Raw genomic sequence first — 22,845 nt, 5'->3', positions numbered from 1 at the left:
CAGCTCCTATGATTCGAACCAAAATGTCATGCGCAATGTAAAATGAACACCGACGCCGATCACACAAGCAGTGAACAGGCTGCTTGTATGTTTTGGGTGGCATGTATGTTGTTTAGAGCGTACGTAAACTGTCTGCACTTATATGTATTTATTTATGCATTAATAAACTATTTTTTGCATGTGTATTGTCGATACTTTTCAAATACGTAGACGATTAGCAGAATTACTAAGCATAATGATGAAAGATACAACAATAATTACACATAACCTAACTCTTGAAGAATACCAACAAACTAAAAGATTACCTCATTTAAACTTTAAGCATACCTTTATCCAAAAATTACTTATCGACAATATTTTCACTTCACTTTATACAATATTTAATAGTTAAGGTCAGCAACTATGAATAGGCCTTAGTATGGTATAAAATGGAACCTAGTTAAATAGGATTTGTAACAAAGTATACAAACAAGTTATAGTAAAGAAACATAGATGTATGACAACTTATTTTTTATATAACCAATAAATTCCATATAATTATTTCTTAATAAATTTCACAATTCCCATTGTAATTATCAAGCTGCTATTAATTATGTGTACTTTACAGATTCGTCAACATAATTAAAGATGTTTGTCAAAATAAATCATCTTATTGTGAATTGAAACTGTCATCTGCTATTGAAAATAAACTTTCATTTCTTACTGGGAGTGTTACACAATGTGATTCCCGTGTAATTTACATTAATAACACAAACCAGAATTATGTTTTCATTTTCTTGCAGGTAAATTGTGAACCAAAATATGTTTGTAACAAACATATTACTGAAGAAAACCAAGAGCAAGTATGTTTAAGTTATGTGTAATGTAGTTTCTTTAGGATGTAGATTTCATTATCTTTACAGTTGTACTAGACTCAGATGTAGGAAATTTAAAAATAAATTATGGAATCCATTGTTTATTACTGTTGTGTGATGCTGTCAGTACATCAAACTGGTTCTCAGTAAGGCATAAGCTTTCCTTTGTAAAATACATACACACATTGTAATTTTATAACAGACTGGATATCAAAGACTGCTGCTTCAGATAACACGACTGTGAAGTGAACTTGCGTATAATGAATCATACAGACTTGATGGAAGAAATGTGTGCAGAAGAAGCTTGTTGCATGTTTTATACAGTATGTGATAAGTTTTTGATCAATAAATAACTATTATAACCAAAGTTTCTATCTTAGAAAAGATTCATGTTTTATGTTAAATACTTTCTTCACATAACCTCTTTTTCAGATGATGATAGTTGGTAGTGAAGTGCAGTTCATGAAAGTGTTGTTTGAAAACATATTTTAATCCAATAAATTTTAGTCTTTAATCATAATTAATTTTGTTTCACCATGCTAAATTATACTTTTAGGTTCAAACTGTAGTAGGAATCTCCAGTACATTTTAACTGCCAGCGGTTAGAATACTTTATTCAAGAAGTCTGCGTGTGAACCATATTTAATGATTATCTTGTGTGTTTAAGGATGATTATGGTTTTGATGGAGAGTGCTGTAAGTGGCCACAAGATGATACGCATTAGAGAAAGACTTGCTGATAAATTAGAAATGATCTCATTTGATCCATACAGTTAAGTATGCGTGTTATATGACTTGGTACTAATTCTATGGTTCATTCACTGCAGGTCCGGTATAATGTCTGAATACTTTGTGCTCCGCTTCCTATCCTTATAATAGAGATGAGCAATTCCATGAATTCAAAATCATAATGATTTGTCGATATTGTTCTTTGGGGCCTTAAAAGACTGTATTTTCCTCTGATATGTTGATATCATGGTGTAATGTAACATCTCTCATACGGCTAACCCGGTTTTTATAGAACAATTTTTAAATGATTGGTATTTTTGCTTGTTGCAGTTCAACAACCTTCAGTTTACAGGGAACTGAAAAAGGTTCGAAGCCTCAAGTAACGTGAAAATTCAATTAGCTAACTGCAGAGTTGTGGGGCATACTGGCACAATAGCAGCTCTAACGTCATGTTCATCAATAACGTTTACATTTCTTTCATATTTTTCTTTTGTGATACAAAGTAATATAAAATACTGAATTTACTTTCGTAATACAATATTTAGTTAGAAATTTTTGTCAGAAGATATCAGCATATGAATTACAGAATGAAATCTAATAATAAGCAAACATACAAATATTAAAATAATTGTTAAAATGAACATTTTTTTTTCATGTATAACACATTAAATGTCATGTTTTGTAATGTGATTTAGTTTCCTAGTTGCTTATATATATATATACAGTTATGTATTTACAAACAGGTTAATAACATATTGAATTATTGAACATATAATACTGGATTCTGGTCATAATAATAAATTTGTAAACTAAAAATGTTTTTCTATGCACACACGTTTCCCTTGTTCGTAAAAAATTGTAAATTGTTTCAGTAGTGTATGAAAGTGTGATATGAAGGCATTTTTTATTTCAGCCCACTTTTCACATTGAAACAGAGGAATATTTTAACAGATGTTAAATAATTAAATCACCCACTTGGCCAAACTGCTTATATAGTTAATATCACTGACTGGTTCTGCCATAATTGCTTATTTATATAATAAATCAACGTGTCAGCTGCCCTCACCGAGTTTTCTTATGCAGTTTTCCTCAGCTATTCCAGATTAAAGCAGTGATATTACCTCAAACGAGACCTAACCTCACCCTTCTCCATTCCTGCTGATTTCTTACGCATGTTCTACATTTGGTGCTCTTAACCTCGATAACTGATATGAATTCTTAGAGGCTAAATTTAAATTATCAAGTAATATATATAGTGCTGTTATATAATATGACGTGTGTGTCCGAACTCAGAAGACCACAATCCACATTTTAACCGCTGTGAAAACCCAAAATCTCGCATTATGGTCGTCAAAAGTAATCTTAAATGACAGTTTCTTCTGTGCAGTGACATAAAAGAAGTGATGAAGGTAGGAAGAAGAGACAGATATCGAGAATGTCTGAAGTTTACGGAAGTCGCAGACAAATTTTTACAATTATATTTGAAACAATTCTGTAACATGATCCAAAAGTTATCAGCAATAAGTTTTCACAGACATGAATATTGACTTGTGTGGAAATTTAGAAAGTCACCGATACACTGTAACACAATGGAGAACACTCCTGCAAGTAATCAGTTTCATGCAAACAACATGTCTTCCAATTCATCAGTGTCTGCACTGTCCGAGAGTGAAATAATGGCTGCATCCTCATCATTATCGTCGTCGTCGTCATCATCTGAGTCAGACATCACAATATCATCCCCATCATCTTCGTTATTGCTGTCTGCAATGTTGTTGTCGTCACCATTATTTCCATTCTCATTGGCGTTATCACCCCCGGCATTGGCGTTTCCACCTGCAGCATTGTCTAAAATTCAGAAACACATATTAAGTCTGTCACTATACAATAAAACCATAAAAAATGTCACGTGTAAGTTGTTTTATTTGTACATCTATTACTACCATAATTTCGTAATTGATACACAATTTTAATGCATACTGCTCATAAAATTTTGGGTATATGTACCTATTTTGAAAATTGGTTCTTTTACCTTCAAGCTGTATGGAGGATAACAGGAAATTTGTGTGTGTGTGTGGGGGGCGAATTTTTTAATCATGTGCTTTAAAATGTTGCTGCAGATGTTTAATCTATGTGCTGGCAGGACTGATTCATTAATACTGTATTTTATAGAAAAAAAAACAGCTAAGAAAGTTTGTAAATATGAATGTAATCTTGTAGCACTAGCATTAAATAATCCACAGTAACTATGGCTATCAGACACAAGTACGGACACACACACATATTAAACATTTAAATGAACACAGGTAGCTTAAAAGTCCTGCTTATGCAGTATATCAACTAAGCCAACATATTTACGCCATTTATACACATTACCTTCATGCTGTTCATCTTCTGATGCAGTAGGAGAAGCAGTGCCATCTTCACTGCCATCCATGTCTTCATCATCTTCATCTTCTTCCTGGAAATGCAAGTGTAAATAATCTCATACAAGGTTTTCTCTCAGTTTAGTGTTCAAGTCCACTGTCCCCCATTGCAAACATAAATGTGGATTTCAGTGTTTTCACGCGGAAAAAGACTCGCAAGTCCTTCCCACACGTCACTGCTGATACAAGTCGCACCTGCCGTTTCTACACACAGCTCAGCACCAATGTGCACACAAACTATAATTCTGTTTCCTCCTTAATATAAAATTTAATATATTTCCAACTTACCCCTTCATCTTCGTCATCCCTTCTCCTTCCCACATCGTAAAGTCGAACAGATGATTCCTGGACGCTATCAAACATTCCTTGATTCTCGACCACAGCAATTTGTGTGTCAAATTTGTTGCAGCTTAGGTCATAGATATTTTTCTTCACATCAATAGTAGCTGAAACAAAGAAAAATAGTATATTCTATTAATTTAGTCACTACTATTACGATTCTTAAAGCAAGGATCATAACATATATGTTTCTTAAATACTGTATTACACTTTAAATTATAATTGTTGTTATTTTGTTGACATACACACACAAAAATAAATTTAACATTTCCTAACGATAAATATCAAATCAAAACAAATTTTGTCATTAAATTAGACCAATTAAACTGTTTGTTTACATTTAATGCTTCTGTGTATATGCCAGACAGTAAGACATATACATGAAATCATCTGTAAATATGGGATTATAAAGACAAAATAAACAGACTTCTATACATTCATTACAAAATATTTCTGCTAATAGTACCACCACATAAAAACAATTTTAACTGCAAACACAAAGGAGCTACTCAATGCAAATTATTAAATGAACATGTCAAATTGCTGCTGAAAAAATAATGTGTTACAGTTCAGAAATATTTTTTTTAAAATTATTATGCTTGTTTCTGAAAAAAATTCACATGCCTGACAATGGTACTTATCTTATGGGATAATATTAAAAATATGAGCTTACCTATACTAGAATAGTCATAAGCATCTAGTGTCTTGAACGACGATTCAAAGGCAGTGTCTTCTTCAGTCTCCTGTTCCAGTGACACTGTATACATCACATTTCTTGCACGAGAGAATAATACCTGACACTGATCTAGAGCAGGCACCGTTCGTAACAAGTGAAATGTACGCAGGTCCCATACTTCGGTATTTGACACAACCTAAATCGGAGTATCACATCGTGTACCAGGGATCAATGCTAAACAAATACAATTATTTCTAAGTTTATTTTCTATAGCATCAAGGTCCTACGAACAAAATGATGCTATACCTCGGCATAAAATCTGTTGTTAGATCAACAAAATAAGTATTTCCTCTCGCACCTGACAGCCCTATCAGTATGACAATCTACTGTACCATAACTTGAGTCCAGACCATGGACAAAGTCCACGACACAGCCTTATATAATACATTTATTATCGATGCTTTTACCTCCAGACCATTAGGGTGGAAGACTCCACTTAATGTTTGGTTTAATTTGTCCAACTTATGAATTTCTTTGCCTGAGCCGACATCCCAGAGAACTCCGTCAGAAAGTACCAATTCATCCGTAGGACTGTATGTAGCTCTGTTCTTGGTGTACTGATTTGAAATTTGAGGAGTCAAAGCCATTATCTTCTTTCCCGTGGCTACGTCATAGATCTGAAAATAGTATTAAAAGAGAATAAAGTAAATTGGATGAAACAACAAATGGCAGAACACTTCATAGACTAGGAGCTGATCTGCCACCTCGCTCTCTAACCCAGATCTAACATTCTATAATTATCTTGAGACAAAGGACGCTCATCTTAATTTATAACACGATGTGATTGTGTAAAAACACTTGGAATCTGGAGAGACTTGTACGACGCAGATTCCTTCAATGATGGGAACTGCATGTGATGCCAATTATAAATTAAAGGTGACAAGGTACATCAAATAGAGGTATTTGTATAGCACTTAGAAAAAACAGTATTTATGGGACCAATTAGTGATAATGGTGGAAAACAAAGGCCAACTATTGGTTGAATTTCAACAGCTGAATTACTTTTCTTTTTAATATTCCACCACATCTGAGGTTGTTTGAAATCAGCTGTGGCGTGTTTATAACGTTTCTTCACGCTGCGAACTTCATAACTTGTCAGTAAATAATTACACTAACCGTAGCTATCTCTCCTTTGGTCCCAATGATGCGATCTTGATTAAGCTTACTGAACTCCACATATTCCTCCTCTTCTAACGCAAACCTGCAGACATCCACCACACATTAACATTCAACTTAGCTGAAAAGTTGGCCATATGATGACCAAAAATACATCTGTAACTACTGAATACACTTCAGCAAATTGTTACGTATGAAACTTTTCTATATATTCCAGAAAAAATTAGCAACATGTACATAAACATATAATCCAGTGCTAACTTGTAAACCTGAATATTTCGGGTATGTGATTATTCAAGTAAGGCAAGCGTTTATTAAAATGAGAACAAAATTTAGCATGGTCATGCTTTTATATGTAATGAAGGGCTAAGAACATGCAACTTTAAACCAACTTTTCTCTCATGAGAATAGGATAAAACTGCAAATAATTAAATAATATCTATAAAAATGTTGGTCATATCAGAACCACTATTATCTCAGACATACTCACTTCATTTCAAAAAATTTGTTGATGCTCCATAATGCAGAAAGTGGCCTTCGCCAAGTGGAAGATGTGAGAAGCAGTGAGCGGTCTCTGCTGGCTTGCAAATGGTATACGTAGGAATCATGGCATTGGTATGTGGCTTCCTCCTACAAAACACTTAATGTCACACTTGTTTTCTATACTTCACATGGAACTAAATGTACATGCAACTGATACCATACAGCATATAATTTTCAACATCTAACTGGCAAAAAATGTAACCACGGTAAATTACTAGAACTCAGTGACCAAACTTAGTACAGTTTATAATGAAATTCTGGATTCACTCTGAGCATACAGAAATGTCTTTTGGGAAAGGACAACAGTTTCCCCACTCCACAGTGGCAGAAAGCCTACTAAATATCTGGTGACAGTAACACGGAAAGAATCTCAAAGCGACAGCTCATTTTCTACTCTTCTGCTCTCCGATTATTATTTTTGTAATTTTCTTTAACTAATCAACGAAAACGATGAGGCCGAATATTATACTTATTTATAATTTCATCTCTTTTACAAATCTATTAACACTTTATTCACCATTATTATTAGGTAAGCAGGAAACGAGAAACTTCTCACACAAAACACAGATTTCAGAATTTAATTTATGTGATTTATGTCATATTCAAATTCTTATGAAATACATTAAAATTAAATGTAAGTATTTTAGGCACTGGTGGGTTACCGACAATATGAAGGAGATTTTTAAACACGTGTAAAATCATAAAATAAAATTACACTGTACATATCTGTTAATACTCACTGAACCAGTATGTAAGTTGAACATCTTAACCTCCCCTTGATATGTGCCCATCATGAGGAACTGGTCACAAGGCTGCCAAAAAATAAACAGTGTTAAAAGTGAAATATCTAGATAATTATTTGATTACAGCATCTTTAACCCTTAAGACTTATATTTCAGTCCACTGTCCACCAAATACAAAATAAAATAACACTGCATCCAGCAGTACATCACAGAATTTCAATCTACTATATAAAACTTTGACCAATGGGATTATTAAAAAGTCCCTGAACACAAAATATTATGAATTTTTCTTCATTTGTTTTAATATATCCAGTATTCCAACTCTCATAATCATATTACTTACAAGGAATTCACAACACGTGAAGAATCCATCATCTTCAGACAGCCGAAAAGTCCTCACAGGACAGAAGCGTGAGTAAACCAACTTCCTGTCCAAACGAGATGCATCATTCCCTGCCAAAGCCAATGACCGACGGGCAATCCTCATCGCATAGTTGGTCGGGGCGGAATTCTTTGCCTTGGGGTCAGGACACTTGTGAGGCCTGAAAATTAAAAATATATTAATACCACTCATTTTAAATATACTACAGCAACAACAAATCTAGGACCCGCAGTAAAGGTCGAAGCACTGGGTTTGTTTTTGCAGCTTCGGAAGTCTCCCCCCCCCCCCCCCCACCCTTCTCCAGCAAGGCAGTGTCAACAGTGCTACAGCATATCGAGTTGTCAGATTGTACTTAATATCAGATCCGATGATGGTATTAATATGTACTGCAAAATTACTGTGCTCACTTTACACAGTTTTCATTTTTTCCAATTACAAATTACTTTGTTCGGTATGTTCGCACAATCTTCCATACAAGTCACTCAACAGTGGCTGCAAAATTATGGCCAACAAAGAGAGGGAAGCATAACTTAGCAGAGGTGAAGAGATTATTCGAAAGCGTAAGCATAATAGTGGAGACTTCATTTATAGTTCCCATATATTTAAGGCCTTAGAGCCATTGGCCACACTGTACTTACACGTGCATGTGTACACGCACATGCACACACATATTCACATTTAAGTTCCATTATTTAAACTCCCCACATTTTGTTAATTAACATGTGACTGTATAAAGAACAAAATGTTCAATCTCCAGACACAACTATCAAGACAGAATAGTTTTATTAAGTTTTTGTAAAGTTACAAAGCCTTCAGAAGTCAATAAAACTGTAGATACTTTAAACCAAATGTAATTTTTAGTCTCTGAGCCCTTCTTATGCAGCGCCAAAATTACATCCCAACATGCACAAAATAATTACAAACTGAACACTACCATATCGAGTACAAAATATTATGCACATTTTCACACCGAGACAAATACAATCAAAATATTTAGAAGTTTCAATACTGTCTGAACATCGCGTTATTCTAACAGAGCACATACTTCACTACATCCACTCATTCTTCATCTACTTTACATTAGATCTAGGGCATACACAAGAGAAATTTTGATATTTAATAACCAAAATGAAATTAACATATAAAGCAATAACTATGATAACCTGTAGTATCTATAGCACATCCTCCTTATTCCATGCCTCATAATACTGTAGAATCGGATATACCGCGGGTAAGATCACGTCCCCCGAGATGAGAATTAGACATTGTTTTCACTTATAACGCAGGTAGCTTATTACGTCGGTTTTGAAGCTATCCCCAGACACTCATGGCATAATAAGGGTCTAATATATCTATTATTGTTTAAGTCCTATATAATAAATAAACCTGTATCTGAGATTCTTACTGATAGTTTCAAAACGCTAACTACTCACTCAAAGAGATTGAACTGTGGGCAGGGTACCATGGGATTCTTGCACAGCGCATGCTGATTTGTGAGATACTCGGTGATAATGGAGTCAAGAGTGACATGAGACTCGCCTATCCCTGGAATGCACCCTGTTGTGACAGTGGAAGTGTTCTTCAAAAGGGGAGATGAACTGATTATGCAACCCTGCTCACAGGATATCTGCTTCTGCAGGGAGCGACTGCTGCAGTTGCCACCAGAAGAAAGTCCTTGCACCTTCCTGAAATGAAAACCCATTCTGAAAACCACAATCTAGCCAACATATTTATTTTAAAAGTTGAATGCTTTAACACCAGCATACAGTTCCGTAGCACGACAGTTTAGACTAGACTGTTCTTTATTGTCACGGAAAATGAAGGGGGAAAAAATTCTGGATCCAGGCAAAGCGGCATATATGACTCCAACAGACTCACCGTGGATTGGTAAGATTGAATCTGATTGGCGGTACTCCAGTAACCGACTGCTGTGGTTGGCTTGTGGTTGGATTTACATTACTTCTTGCAGCAGATGCTGCAGCAGCTGGTAACTGAGATGCTGCAGAAATCACTGATGAATTCTGAACTGTTGCTATGGATCTATGGTGGTGATGGTGGCTAACAGAAGCGCCAGGTGAGAAGCTAGACAGCCTTGGCTGCAACATTTACATGCATATGCCATATATTTTCAAGCATCCAAAATCAACCTCTTTCTTTCAGAATAATAGTATACGTCATACATTTGAGGATTATTATTCCAGACTTCTCTAGCGTTTACTAAAACCAATATATCATTAGTCCTCATTTTATTTGACAACAGCGTAAGTCACGAAAAGCAATCTAGGTCATCACTGATGTCCTCCAGCCATTGAACTAACTAAAGATAACGCCGAATATGCACTGGAGCATCACATGAATAAATATGAATAAATATGCTGAGAATACTGGCCTGAAGCAAACATATTCTGGACTAGCATACTCACCCGAGGAATAGCCGGGGGTGTCAAATTGGAACGGTAACTGAATGGCGGAAAATTTGAGCTAGGTCCCTGTTTAATTGGCGCACCAGGAAGACCTCCTTCCCTGGTCAGTGCAGAGGCAGTCTCCAACAGTCCACGTGATACCAAATGCTGTTGGATCAATTGCAGTAGTTGTCTGTCATTGAACTGGATACGAGTTTGTGCTACAACATTCGCTCGATGCATGTTTGCTAATGAAATTTCCAACTCATTACCGGAGGGCTTTGTCTTTCCAGACACACGTTCCATCAATTCCAGAGCACTCTTCTGAAAGCTGACATGTTCCTGACGTTTATCCTGTAGGATTGGGTCCCTCATTAGCACTGAAAGAAACACAAAGAGTTTTACTGCTAAGATCCACCAACGTTACCTTTATAAATTAGATTCATCTATCCTGTAAAACTGTAACTTACAAAACCAAAATTGACTAAACTAATACTGAAGTTAATGGAAAATATGATTTCTGGATTAATAGGTTTGAATCTTTATAAAATCATGGTTTCACTTTCCTAATTACACAACCATTCATGTATATCTAAGATTGTTCTTTTTTTTTTATTATTATTAAAACAATCTACTATTACTATGAGTTGGTAACCAACTAATCTGAGTATGGTATAACTTCCAGCTAACTTCCATGGCAACTGATATAATAACAGTACACAAAAGCAAGATAGACAACACTCACTATATTTACTTACTTTGTAGTTGACCATTTGTAAAAAGTGGCAGTTTGCTAATAATCTGTCGTACTGTCTCACTGCGAGCCAGACCAGCTAGAGCATGGCATGACAAGGCTCTAATAGAATCTGCATCTGTTATTGGTGTCTTCACCATCATTAACTGCAGTAGCACCTGTCCAAATACCACATTAATCATCAGTTTGTTTAAAATAACATACAATATGGGGATCATGTACCTGTTCAACTACTGCACAAAGGTAAATTATTCACGACTTCTGAAGGCGGAAAATACTCTCACTTGAATACAGGCTCATTAGCGAAGAATTATAAAATAATCTGTCAAGTGCCTAGCAAACCAACTCCTAATATCCTATGTTACAAAATTCTGACTTAATTTAAATAGATGATCACAATTAATACATTCCCATCTTTACGTATGATAAGGGGATCTTTTTTCTATCATACACAACACACACACTTAAATACCCACGCCTTTGCCACTATCAGAATATCCTTTACGAGAACTTGGTGTCTCAATATAATATGGCGCAAGCAGTGTAACATACCATGATGCCATTATTGGATCTAACACTCTCCCACATCTTTCCAATAAGTTCCTCGCTGCTACGGAAATTGTTAGTCTTCTTCTTCGCTGAACCAATGACTGAGAAGCGCCCAACAGTGCCTCCTATCCTATGGATGGGCGCGCATACACAGTTTATGATAACAGCGAGTGCAGCTCTTTGTACGTCGGCATCGGCCACTATCTCGCCCTCTGCAGCTCCCAGGATTATGTTCATTCCTACTGTCATGGCTTCATCAGGAAGGTCTACACGATCACACAGTAGCAACTGTACACGTGGCATCACACTGCAAATAGCTAACACATCCAGTGCACTGCGTACTGTCTCTGCCCTGTAAAAACGACGGATATTAAAACACCATTAAAAAAGCAACACTACGCAGGTCAGACATACAGTGAAACAACAAATGTATGTTTCCCAGTAATTCACATAGTGATTTTTCTGTCCAATTAATTTCAGCCTTAAAGATGGAGGCTGTATGTTCCTCCAAAATGATGATATTCACCTACAGGTCTACACGGCATTACAATCCAGAAGACCACAGTGAACACATAATGTACACTCATTTACAAACATCATAATGGATCCATTACTGAAGTTTTATAATACTGTTATAATACAATAATTTAATGTAACATTTAAGTAAAATTATATGTAAGCAATCCACTTCAATAATCAGAATGTTTAAACCTGTCGTATCAGTTGAATGCACAAGGTCATTCAATGATACACAGTCCTTTTTTAAAATCTTCTAGCGATACAGACGCAATTCGCCACACAGCTATTCCAAACTTCTAAATATCTTCGTACTTTCCTATACGCAAAATGCAAGATCTTGAGCAATTCATATATATCGAGCCACTTTCCTACAGAGTGTTATCAAAGTCAACATATCATAGAATCCATAAGGTTTCTCAGTTCTCACAAGGGGATCTGTGTACATAAAACACAAAAACAAACATGAAGAATCACACACCCTGTAACACAAAAATAAGAACACACGGATGGAAGAAACATAAAACGGAACTTACCGACCAGAATAGTTCCACTCGTACGCAAATGCTATTATCTGCAATAATAAGGTAACGCCACCAAGTCTTATGAGCTGATCCACTGGCTCCCAATGAGATCGAAAAGGCATCAGATCCAGAAGCTGTTGAACCTGCTCTTGAACCTCTTCAGGACTTGACTTGACCTGGAAATTTCAAAATTCAAGAAGCGAACAGCACAAAATGCAAGAAGAGACAATGATTGTCCACTTTTCTTAACAACATAAACCACTCGATCTATGTATTGGAAAAATGTTGATTTCTCAGAGGCACATACAGTGTTTGACATGAAAATACTACAATTTTTACGTTCCTCTTCAGTTTAAAATGTTATAAATTAAGAAATATTTTATACTTTCTTCACGCACTATAAATTGGCAAATATCGTACTCAGCTTAAAGTGCAGCTGCAAGCAAATGGCCTGGTATTATCAAATTTAATTATACAACATTTATCAATACCATCTGGCTTTGTTTATGCATTATAACGTCTCACAATAAAATCATGGAAACAAAATTCTCTGTGCTTACCTTAGCAGGTGGAAGACCTGGTTCCAACTGGCCACCAGTCTCTCGGAACTGCGTCCGTCTCAAGTTCTCAGCTTTGATACAGAGATGTGCTTCTAGGTAGCGCTTGAGTGCAACGCAAACATGACGCACTATCTGCCGAGCAGCACATTCTTCATCATCATTCAACGTTGCATCATCCTCCACTGACAGGATTGGTAAAGTGCTAATCTGGTAACAATATCAAGCATTCTCCCTTCACTTATCTGATGAAACAAAGAAACTCTATTTAAGATCAGTTTTTACAAAGGGGCTGTATAATTAAATTATTTAAAATTAAGTCCATTTCACAAAAAATGAATTTCTATGATAATAAAAGTTGGGTGTGATACCATCAATTTCAGGATTCAAAGCCAACCATCTGGTTCGGATTTCAAAGACTTGATCATTATCATACTGTAAGTAAAGATGGATGAAGAAGCACATTATACACTTTTATGACGAAAAAGAATGTACAAAAATTAGTGTTACGAAACTTACGACATTATAGAGTTTCCTAAGACCATCTTGAGCATCAAATTCAGCCAAGATTGCTCGAAACTGGAAGGATAGTCCAAAAAACATTGTTGCATGGCATCGTCCAGAATCATGGGAACATTCCAGCAACCAAAGTGTATACCTGACAAGAATATTATACATATGGAGCACACTAATCGAGACAAATTTTAGCACAACGTATTATTTCCAAAAAAGAATGCTTATGAACCATACACTTGTGTAACATCAGACAAAGCATAAGCACATCTGATGATTGGATACGTGGGAATCCAGTGTGATATTTATAAAACCTTATTAAAATCATGCAGGGTACGTACATTCACATGAGGCAAAGCTAATAGCGTATGGCAAATATACACTGAAGAATTCTACTGGTTTCATTGACAAAAAGAATACATAAATATTTATACACATACGTACATATAATATTTATAATTAACCATTCTCTATCTTCTGCTACCCTAAATTTGTACAGTAAATAAATTACTGTCTCCTCCACACGCACATAATTTTGTTACATTTACATAAACACGTATATTATGTTCAGTTACAATGAATTGTCACATTAACTTACTTAACTAAATCAGCTATTATGTGGTGTGATAGCTGGCAAACTCGTTCCATTGCGTCTTCACAGTAAGCAAGGTAATAGAGGCAGATGGACACACCAGTAGCAGCCACACTTGGCCTAGGAACTTTCAACAGTGTCTACAAACAAAGATAAACAATTTACATTTTCAGGAACGTACTAGTCTATTCGGGGCTCTGGCTGAGATTTGCTATTACCACATGCCAGAAAAGACATATGAATAAAGACAATATCTCACCTGTAATCCTTTCATATTGATAAATTCTATGGAGAATTTCTTGTGGCAAAGCAGAGCAGCTAAGTACTTCAGTGCTTCAAAGGCAAGCCGTGAATCTTTTGATTCCCGCAGATCTGTGTATTTGAGTATCAACTCAAGGGCATTGTGTTCAAACACATGGCTCAAGAACTGTAACAAGAACACAAAGGACACATGATTAAAAACAATACAATGCAATGTCAGGGTCGATCATTTCAAAGGTGATGTTTGACCTCATAGATATCACCCTAAAAAGCTATTTACCAAAAACTAATTGTACATTATAAAATTATGTAATACAGTGGATCTCAATAAAATTAGCGCTGAGATGAAATACTTGTAGAATCACCTGAGGCCCGTTAGCAGAAGCATAATGCACCACATCAAGCTGAAGGTGAATTTAAGTTAGAATCTATAAAAATAAATCTGTATCCCATACAACTGAACATCATCATACATTTCCGCTCTATAAATAGATGTAAAATGATTTTATACCCCAAGAGATGGCCCCCATCAAACAGTAAAAAACATTTCACGTGTACAAAATTTTGTCACAAAAAACCTACTCTTCATTCTTCAAATGAGCATTTAACATTTTTATAACATATCTGATTTTCTTCTAAAACTACCTTAATTTTACAAAGATTAAAAGTACCAATGACAAATTACATGTTTGTTTACCTCTTGGTATTCCCCCATTGGTGTGAGATACCTCAGAATTAGCATCTGCCTAGTCGCTAGTGTTGGAGGATATATCTGGATGTTCCCTATAACGTAACTCTCCATTTCTGCCCATGAAGAGTTACTGCACTCATTGAGTGCTACACTGCCACCTCCTGTCAAATAGCACAAGCACATCTTCCTGTAGCGATGTTTGTTTATCCTTTCTATATCACACAGCAATCAGTCCAATGATTTAATTATACATAAACCAATACATGATAATAAAACCTAGTTCAGTAATTAAAACACTAAGCCATCTTTAGTGATTTCACTGTCACCAACGCGTGGCATATCCTCTGGTTGCAAGTGGGAGTAACAAGAGAGGCCAAAAATGCATGAACAATTATAGTCACATAATTTTGTAAAAGATCATTTGGAAGACCTGAGAATAAACTGCAGAAACATACTGTGAACAGACTAGCTTCAAGCAACTCAGGATATGACCAGTGGCAGGCTCTTGTGCACACAGTAATGAAACTTTGGGTTTATAAAACACTCAGTTTCTTGCTTTCTCCAACTTCCCAGGAAAGTTTAAATCTGGGAATCTTATACCCAACCTCCTCCCTCACCAGGAACCTTCAACCGTAATCAGCGCTTCATCTGCATGGCTGCATGAAGAGTTAACTGAGTTGTTGCAAGTATTATGAAGAGTCGTGATAAAAATGTACGCTAACATCTATAAACACCGCCACGGTGGTCTGGCGGTCAGAACACTAGCCTTGTAAGCCTGGGGTCCCGGGTTCAATTCCCGGTGGTGCTCAAATTTATAACTTGTGTTGGGCAAGGCCGTGGTCTAGGCATCACGGAGTTTTCCTCCAGGGGCTTCCCCGGTTTCTCCGTTGGCATCCCAACAATTACTCCTCTCACACACAGAAGAAGGCAATGGCAAACCACTTCTGTTCATCTCTGCCAAGAATATATATATGTATGAGCAGGTCCTTGACAACCTGAAGAGGTTGGAAGGATCCTGTTCATAATATATGGACCTGTCGTCAGACAGAACACTACAAATAAATAAATAAAAAAATAACATCTATAACTCAGGCAGGACTTGAACCACAATTGCAGAAGCTCCAGACCGAAGCATGTGGTTGCCTTAAGTCGCATAGCAATGCGATCACATGCTTAAAACTGAAGATGTAGTCAATGTGAAGTACAGTAGATCCAAGTAAAAGTTAGCTGAATGTACGCCGTTATAGCCAAGGCGTCAAACACTAAAAATTTACAATTTTAAAATACTGTTTGATAGATGAACAGAATGTTAGGATCAAGTCTCAATGATTTAATAATGAAAGTACTAACCCGAACCCATGGTGGGCGTTGAGTTGCAGTTCTGAGTCCCACATATTGCTGGACCAAGTCTTGTAAAAGTTAACGATAGCGGAGCAGGAGGAGGTGGTGACATGACGCAACTATCACTTGCCACTTCCTGTTTTTTCCAGCTTTCAGCATTTGCAAGGACTTTTTGAACAAAAAAATGTAAGACTTCAGGTTCTCACAGCGGTGAGTATGAACATATCCGTCTTCTGGGTTGTTGCGCTGTGTAGTCTGGTCGATGTTAACCAACGTTTCAGAAGTCATACTGCGATTCATCGCCCTGATGACGGAGGCAGTATGACCTCTGAAACGTTGGTTAACATCGACCAGACTACACGGCGCAACAACCCAGAAGACGGATATCTTCAAAAAAAATGTAACATTAGACTCTACTACTAAATATTATTTTCATATACATATAATTTTCATGTCTGGATTTCTCAATTACCAAACTGCAATAAAGACATTATATACACCATAAAGTATATAATGAAACATCTCTTTAAACAAAATGCATTTACACATTACATGTCAATCAAAGAAAATGCAACTTATCCAATTACCCAAAGAGTGTATATGGTTTTACTGCTGTTTTCAAATTCAATTATTTCTTTCACTAATTAAATGAAAATATTTAGCACTAAGCAGCCACTACTTTGATCAAACTTCTTTTGTGTTTCAGTACACTGTAAGAAGTGGCAATACAGGGCAAATAAATCAAATAATATTTAATTATTCATAACACTGAGTAAGTGTTATGACAATCTAAAATTTGTTTTAAAGAACATTTATAAACTCCAAGTACATAATCCGATGATGTTCACAGCTCTTTAATATGTCTCCCTCACCACACTAGATATATCTGGCACATCATAATGTATTGGACCAAAGAACTTCACTAATTGCCAACAGAAGTTTTTTTTAATTTATCACCTTCATGGAAAATTTGTTAAAAATGTTTTACAAAGACGTGCAGTGTAGTAATTTTTTTTTTTTTACCTTCATCATTTTCCTTGAATAACCTTTTTATGCCTCTGGGCGGGCTGGAAGCATTCAAGCGAGCTTCTGTACTGTCTGCTAAACTCTCTAATGGCGGTGGACTAAGCAGTGGTGGAGAACGCTCCCAAAAGCCACCTGCACAAAAATAAATAGTGGTATTATACAAGACATTTATTTTGCAAAATTTATTTTACCATATAAACCAAGAGAATACAAAACAATCTGCCAATACCATTTTCTTTGTGATGACTTGAAACTCTCTTCCTGGTCCGGCTAGCAACAGTGATGCCATTCTTGGCCTCCATGTCGACGATCTCTCTGTTGTTGTGGCCAAGGTGAGCAAACGGACGGGCTGCCAGAGCCGCTTGCTGTCGCTCCTCAGCTGAACTTACTTGCAACTTATGAAGCTCTTGCAGCATGAGAGGTACCAGACGTGCATTCTGTTCCCTGCAGTACGAAAATAATTTCTGTGAATGCTTAATGACCAAAGCACTGACTCCCATCAAATAACTACCTGACTCCATGGAGCACAAAGTGAAAAGTTTTTTTTCAGAGTCACGATGTTTCAAGTATTTTCCAAAATAAACAATAAGCACTGGTATAAGATGAATATATGTTTATGGGAAAGGAACAGACAAAAAGAACACAGCTTAATGCTATATATCATAACTTCTTACCAATTATTCCTCATCAATGCTCCATTGTTTTACATTCTACTGACAATACAAATCATTTTAACCTTGTCCTCATACAAAAAAAAGGAAGGGTTAAAAATTCAAAGTAACACATTGCTTGTAACACATAACAAAATGTAGCTCACAAATACACAGTACTGTAAACACTAACACACCGCTGCTAAATTCTGATTACCGAAATGTATTCCAACAGATTGGAGTTTTCAATAATAAAAGGTGCATCTTTAAAAAAACATTTTTATTCCTTATTTTAGTAACTTTAAAGTAAGCTTACTGGTTGCAGGTACCAACCAGCAAATCATAGTCATTTGGTGTTTGCAATTAATGGACAGCGTTACATGACAGAATGCAACTCCACAAAATAAAACATCGACATACACTCCCTGAATGACCCTACCACATTACCTGAAATTAGCAGCTATGTCTTGAACCTCCATTGCAGATGCAAGGAGTCCTGTAGCATAACTTTGCAGTGGTTGGATTGACTTCTCTGCCCAGCTGAAGAGGCGCAGAATCATACTTTCCATCTCTGGCTAAATATCAAATAAGTTTATTGAGATAATTTTATTTCTTAAAAAGCGTACATAAAACTGGATACATAATGGCACAGTGTGTACATGAACAATATATACTGTGAATAAAATGTATTCTAAAAGACCAAATATTCAAGGTACTCTCCCAGAGTTTGCCTGGAAGAATGGAGGAAAACCACAAAAAACCTACGACCGAACAGCTGGTCACCAGGCCAAGAACTGAACCCAGGACTTTCCAAGTACAAAGCAAGAGAGCTATTCACTTGAATACAACATGCATCATACATTAACTCCTTCAGTATTAACAAACAGTACGACTTGTAGATAAAATTAATGGCCAAAGATCTACACCATTATACTATTTCAACCTTTACCAGTAACCTTACCCATTAATACATTTAATTATGGCTGTCATGTTAGGTAGAAGGTCTCAAAGGTCTAAATGTGCCTGTGATACTTACAACCAGGAAGACTGCAGATGTCTCTAAACCAGGCATAATGTCCAACATGAGGCGACAAGCCGCTATGTTTAATTTTCGAGAATCTTTGTTTATATTTCCTGCTCGGCTCCAGTAATTATCACGCAAATAATCATTCACCAGCTGAAAGGTAAAGTTATTAGGTCAATTATAATTAATCAGATCACTTCCTTATTATAACAGTATTATATACTGAACTGATGTTCCATTACAGTATCAGAATGTACGTCGACAGCTGAACTGCCTGTTGTTGCAAGAAATTAAACAACAAGGTATACAAACTGAGTGATTTAAAATGCTACTACAGTCAATCATGGTATTGTAGTAGCAACAAACAGATTTGCTTTATTACTAAATCTTTATACAACCAAGAACAGATATAGTGAAACGTGAAAACATGTCAAATTAAACCGCAAAATGAAGTTCACATTTGTCTTCTGCTCTAGTAATTTTTCACTAGAATTCGTCCATCTTACCCAGAAATTTATCAAAGACAGAAAGGCACCCAACATATTAATCTTACGTATAACAAATACTTTGCCTTATTATTATTATTTATATTATTATTATTTAGTGTTCTGTCTGACGACAGGTCCATATGAACAGGATCCTTCCATCCTTTTCTCGGACTGGGACCTGTTCATATACGTTCTTGGCAGATGATCCAGAAGTGGTTTGCCATTGCCTTCTTCTGTGTGTGATTGGAGTAATTGTTGGGATGCCACGGAGGAAAACTCCGTGTTGCCTAGACCACGGCCTTGCCCAACACAAGTTATAAATTCGAACCCGAGACCCCAGGATTACAAGGCCAGCGTTCTAACCGCTAGACCACCGTGGCATCCAAATGCACACATATAAATATACTTGATCCTGGAGACATTACCTATTTACTTTGAAACTTGTATAATTTTGATGGCTAGTGGCTAAAAATTAAGAGACCTATTTGCTACATAACCTCATTCACTCACCCACTCTGCCCTAATAGTTTTGGTATAATAATCTGATTACTATGAAATTACTTTAAGGCAGAAAATTGCTGGAAATGTGATACATACTGAAATAAAAATACAAATACTTGGGAAAAATGTTTAAAATGAAATTTCTTATGTTTTAATAAGTTGGTAAAAAAACTAACCTTATTCATGAAACTATCCTTCCGAAAAAGCACCTTCAGTATGTGCCCCAGAGCACAATCAGGATCAGCACGGGACGGGTGGCGTTCATCGAACGGATCAGGATCCATCTTCATATAATTCTCTGTCTCAGCCTCAATGATTTCTGCCAACCTACAAACATAGTCATTTCAATTCAAACATATCTGCAATATTTCTGGCCCCAAGGTGAATTAGTTCAATAGTTCTGGGAAAGTATAATTATCAACAGCTTTCTCACGATTTAATGAACTGGTCTGTCGCAACATTTTCCAGGTATGTGTTTTAAATAATAGCTTTCAAAATCTTTTGAAACAACTCATATTTCACGATGATATAAAAATTAAATATAACACCTCACATACCTGTATATTATTAGCACCCCCAGAACATCGATAATGTATTTGCTAAATGATACTGGTCTAAATTGACTGCCAGATTAACTCACTCACTAACTAAACCTAAACACAAACCATACCTTTTTATATTATGGCAGACAAAGTCAGTACATTTACCTGGTAAGTGCTGGAACAGGATCATAAGTTTGAGCCTGATGCTCTTCGTCCCAATGACGAAGTATCGTCATCACATCTGTAACTACTGACAATGGCTCCATCATCAGCCTTTATTTAGCAAGCCTGGTAAGTAAGAATTATTACAATCAACATGATCTGCAAGAACGGCATTGAATGTTAAATAAATACTATACTAGTTTTCTCCAGCCACCTGTTGCCTTCTCCATCTTAGGTCCTAATATTCCATTCAGCACCCTGTTCTTAAACCGACCAGTTCTTCCCACAGGGAAGAAAGATGATTACTAGAACCATATTCACATACAATGCAATCCAAAAAGTAAAGATATTTATAGGATTGTCTGTCTGAGTTTAGGTGACTATCAGTAACTCTTCCTTTTTAAAAATCCTACAGAAATTACATAAATTATTAACACATGTAACTTAACAGCGCCCATGTTTTGCCAGTTGGTGAAAATACGTAAGTTATTTCAGTCAGAAACAGTGGTAACTTTTCAGCACTGGCCAGTGCTTCTACCTCATTCACATCTACAGAAATTCGGTGGAAAAAAAAATTGACACTGGAACCACGGTTCCAGAGAATTTGACGTAAATACGTTATTACCAGCACAAAATTACCTAGTACACGAAGCACTTCTTCTACAAACGATTCACAGCTCAGCTCTTGCCGCAATAACGAAAGTAATGTAACACAACAATGCCAAGTGAACAGATGACGTTTCCTAGGTAACATAACAATGCATGCAAGCTGACCATTGTTGTCAGTCCATATTTACAAATTGTTGATATTTCATTTTCCTGTCACTTTTTCGTAACACTTTTTTGCGGAATGACCCTTCCGTATAGAAGTATTTACGTCAAAAACAGCAACCTGGTTGGGGCTTCATGTGTAATTAAAAGTGTGTTATGATGACAGTAAAATGTGGCCAAGTTAAGTTTGGTTAGATTTCAGTAAATTATTATTATTGTTATTGTTATTATTATTATCCCATCTCTTCACCACTTTATGGGGTATGTACTTCCTTGTACCCCAGACAGACCTTGTCCCTAAGGTACATAGGGCAGCAGCTATTTCTGGGATACATATTGTTTTTTAGCAAGTGCTACATGTATTATATAATTTTATTTTATGATTACGATTATTATTATTATAATGTAAATAGTCACTCTGAAACCGGCTGTTAAACTTATTCTATATCATTTCATTTTAAGTTCAAGAAATAACAGGTGCTATTAGCATACATAGCTGTAACATATGTCAACACCTACAAAGAAGTTGAAAAGTACTACAGTTAGCTAGTAAATAGACGTTTAAAAGCAATTAGTGTCAATTCAAATAAAACAAAGAAACAAAAATTATGGTTACACTTACAAACGTTTCATAACCTTGTGGAATACACACAAATAAACTCACCTCTCTACCGATTTAAGTATACAATATAATCATTCATTTCTACAAGCCAACGAAATAAACCTTCCATCCCAACTTAATGATGTTTTGAGCCAGAGAATGCTGACCTGTCGCTTTCCACTTATTAATATGAATTTAAAACATTAACATAACAAGGTTAGGTGAGTAAAGCGAACATCCGAGAGTATATTACACATAAAATATGCATATAATTACCTGCGTCTGTAACAGTTAAATACAAAGAACTACAATTGTTTTAAAACTACTGAACCTACTACAGAAGTTTAAATCAAGGCATAGTTTGTTAACACGCTCGATCACGTAATACACATGTACGTTTCCATGTCATATGAACCAACTGAAACCACAGAATATCAAGTAGTCACCAACCGCACGCCGAAAGTTTCCCTCATGTTTCCCGCTCTTCCTTAGGAATAAAAGTTTCCCTCCACA

The 22,845-nt window shown here is 36.0% G+C and overlaps 2 protein-coding genes across 3 annotated transcripts; one reads left to right on the top strand and one right to left on the bottom strand.

Annotated features, from left to right (window-relative positions):
- Nucleotides 1-38: 38 nt before the first annotated feature.
- Nucleotides 39-2,643, top strand: mRpL33 (mitochondrial ribosomal protein L33). The gene is made up of 4 exons (XM_087344807.1): nt 39-119; nt 783-842; nt 1,522-1,625; nt 1,913-2,643. Exons 2-4 carry the CDS (start codon nt 802-804, stop codon nt 1,963-1,965), a joined length of 198 nt encoding a protein of 65 aa, XP_087200933.1. The 5' UTR covers nt 39-119; nt 783-801; the 3' UTR covers nt 1,966-2,643.
- A 401-nt stretch (nt 2,644-3,044) lies between these two features.
- mahj (LisH and WD40 domain-containing protein mahjong) lies at nt 3,045-22,766 on the bottom strand. 2 transcript variants are annotated; one of them, XM_022068070.2, is made up of 28 exons: nt 22,609-22,766; nt 20,964-21,086; nt 20,433-20,583; nt 19,280-19,420; nt 18,691-18,818; nt 17,823-18,037; nt 17,591-17,725; nt 16,577-16,735; nt 15,233-15,387; nt 14,534-14,701; nt 14,281-14,414; nt 13,689-13,827; nt 13,173-13,379; nt 12,625-12,788; nt 11,576-11,924; nt 11,028-11,181; nt 10,291-10,649; nt 9,746-9,963; nt 9,301-9,552; nt 7,829-8,027; nt 7,483-7,554; nt 6,690-6,829; nt 6,200-6,284; nt 5,491-5,700; nt 5,021-5,219; nt 4,297-4,454; nt 3,959-4,043; nt 3,045-3,430 (listed from the first exon to the last, which is right to left on the bottom strand). In XM_022068070.2, exons 2-28 carry the CDS (start codon nt 21,065-21,067, stop codon nt 3,201-3,203), a joined length of 4,710 nt encoding a protein of 1,569 aa, XP_021923762.2. In that variant the 5' UTR covers nt 21,068-21,086; nt 22,609-22,766; the 3' UTR covers nt 3,045-3,200. The 2 variants fall into 2 exon arrangements, with proteins under 2 accessions (XP_021923762.2, XP_021923770.2); XM_022068078.2 differs by lacking the exon at nt 22,609-22,766 and adding an exon at nt 21,600-21,666.
- Between the last annotated feature and the right edge of the window lie 79 nt (nt 22,767-22,845).

The sequence above is a fragment of the Zootermopsis nevadensis genome, unplaced genomic scaffold (assembly GCF_977971745.1).
Source record: "Zootermopsis nevadensis isolate Lab colony 2312 unplaced genomic scaffold, Znev_1.0 Znev_ptg000008l, whole genome shotgun sequence".
Taxonomy (NCBI): Eukaryota; Metazoa; Arthropoda; class Insecta; order Blattodea; family Termopsidae; genus Zootermopsis; species Zootermopsis nevadensis.
This window is presented reverse-complemented; position numbering and strand designations above follow the sequence as displayed.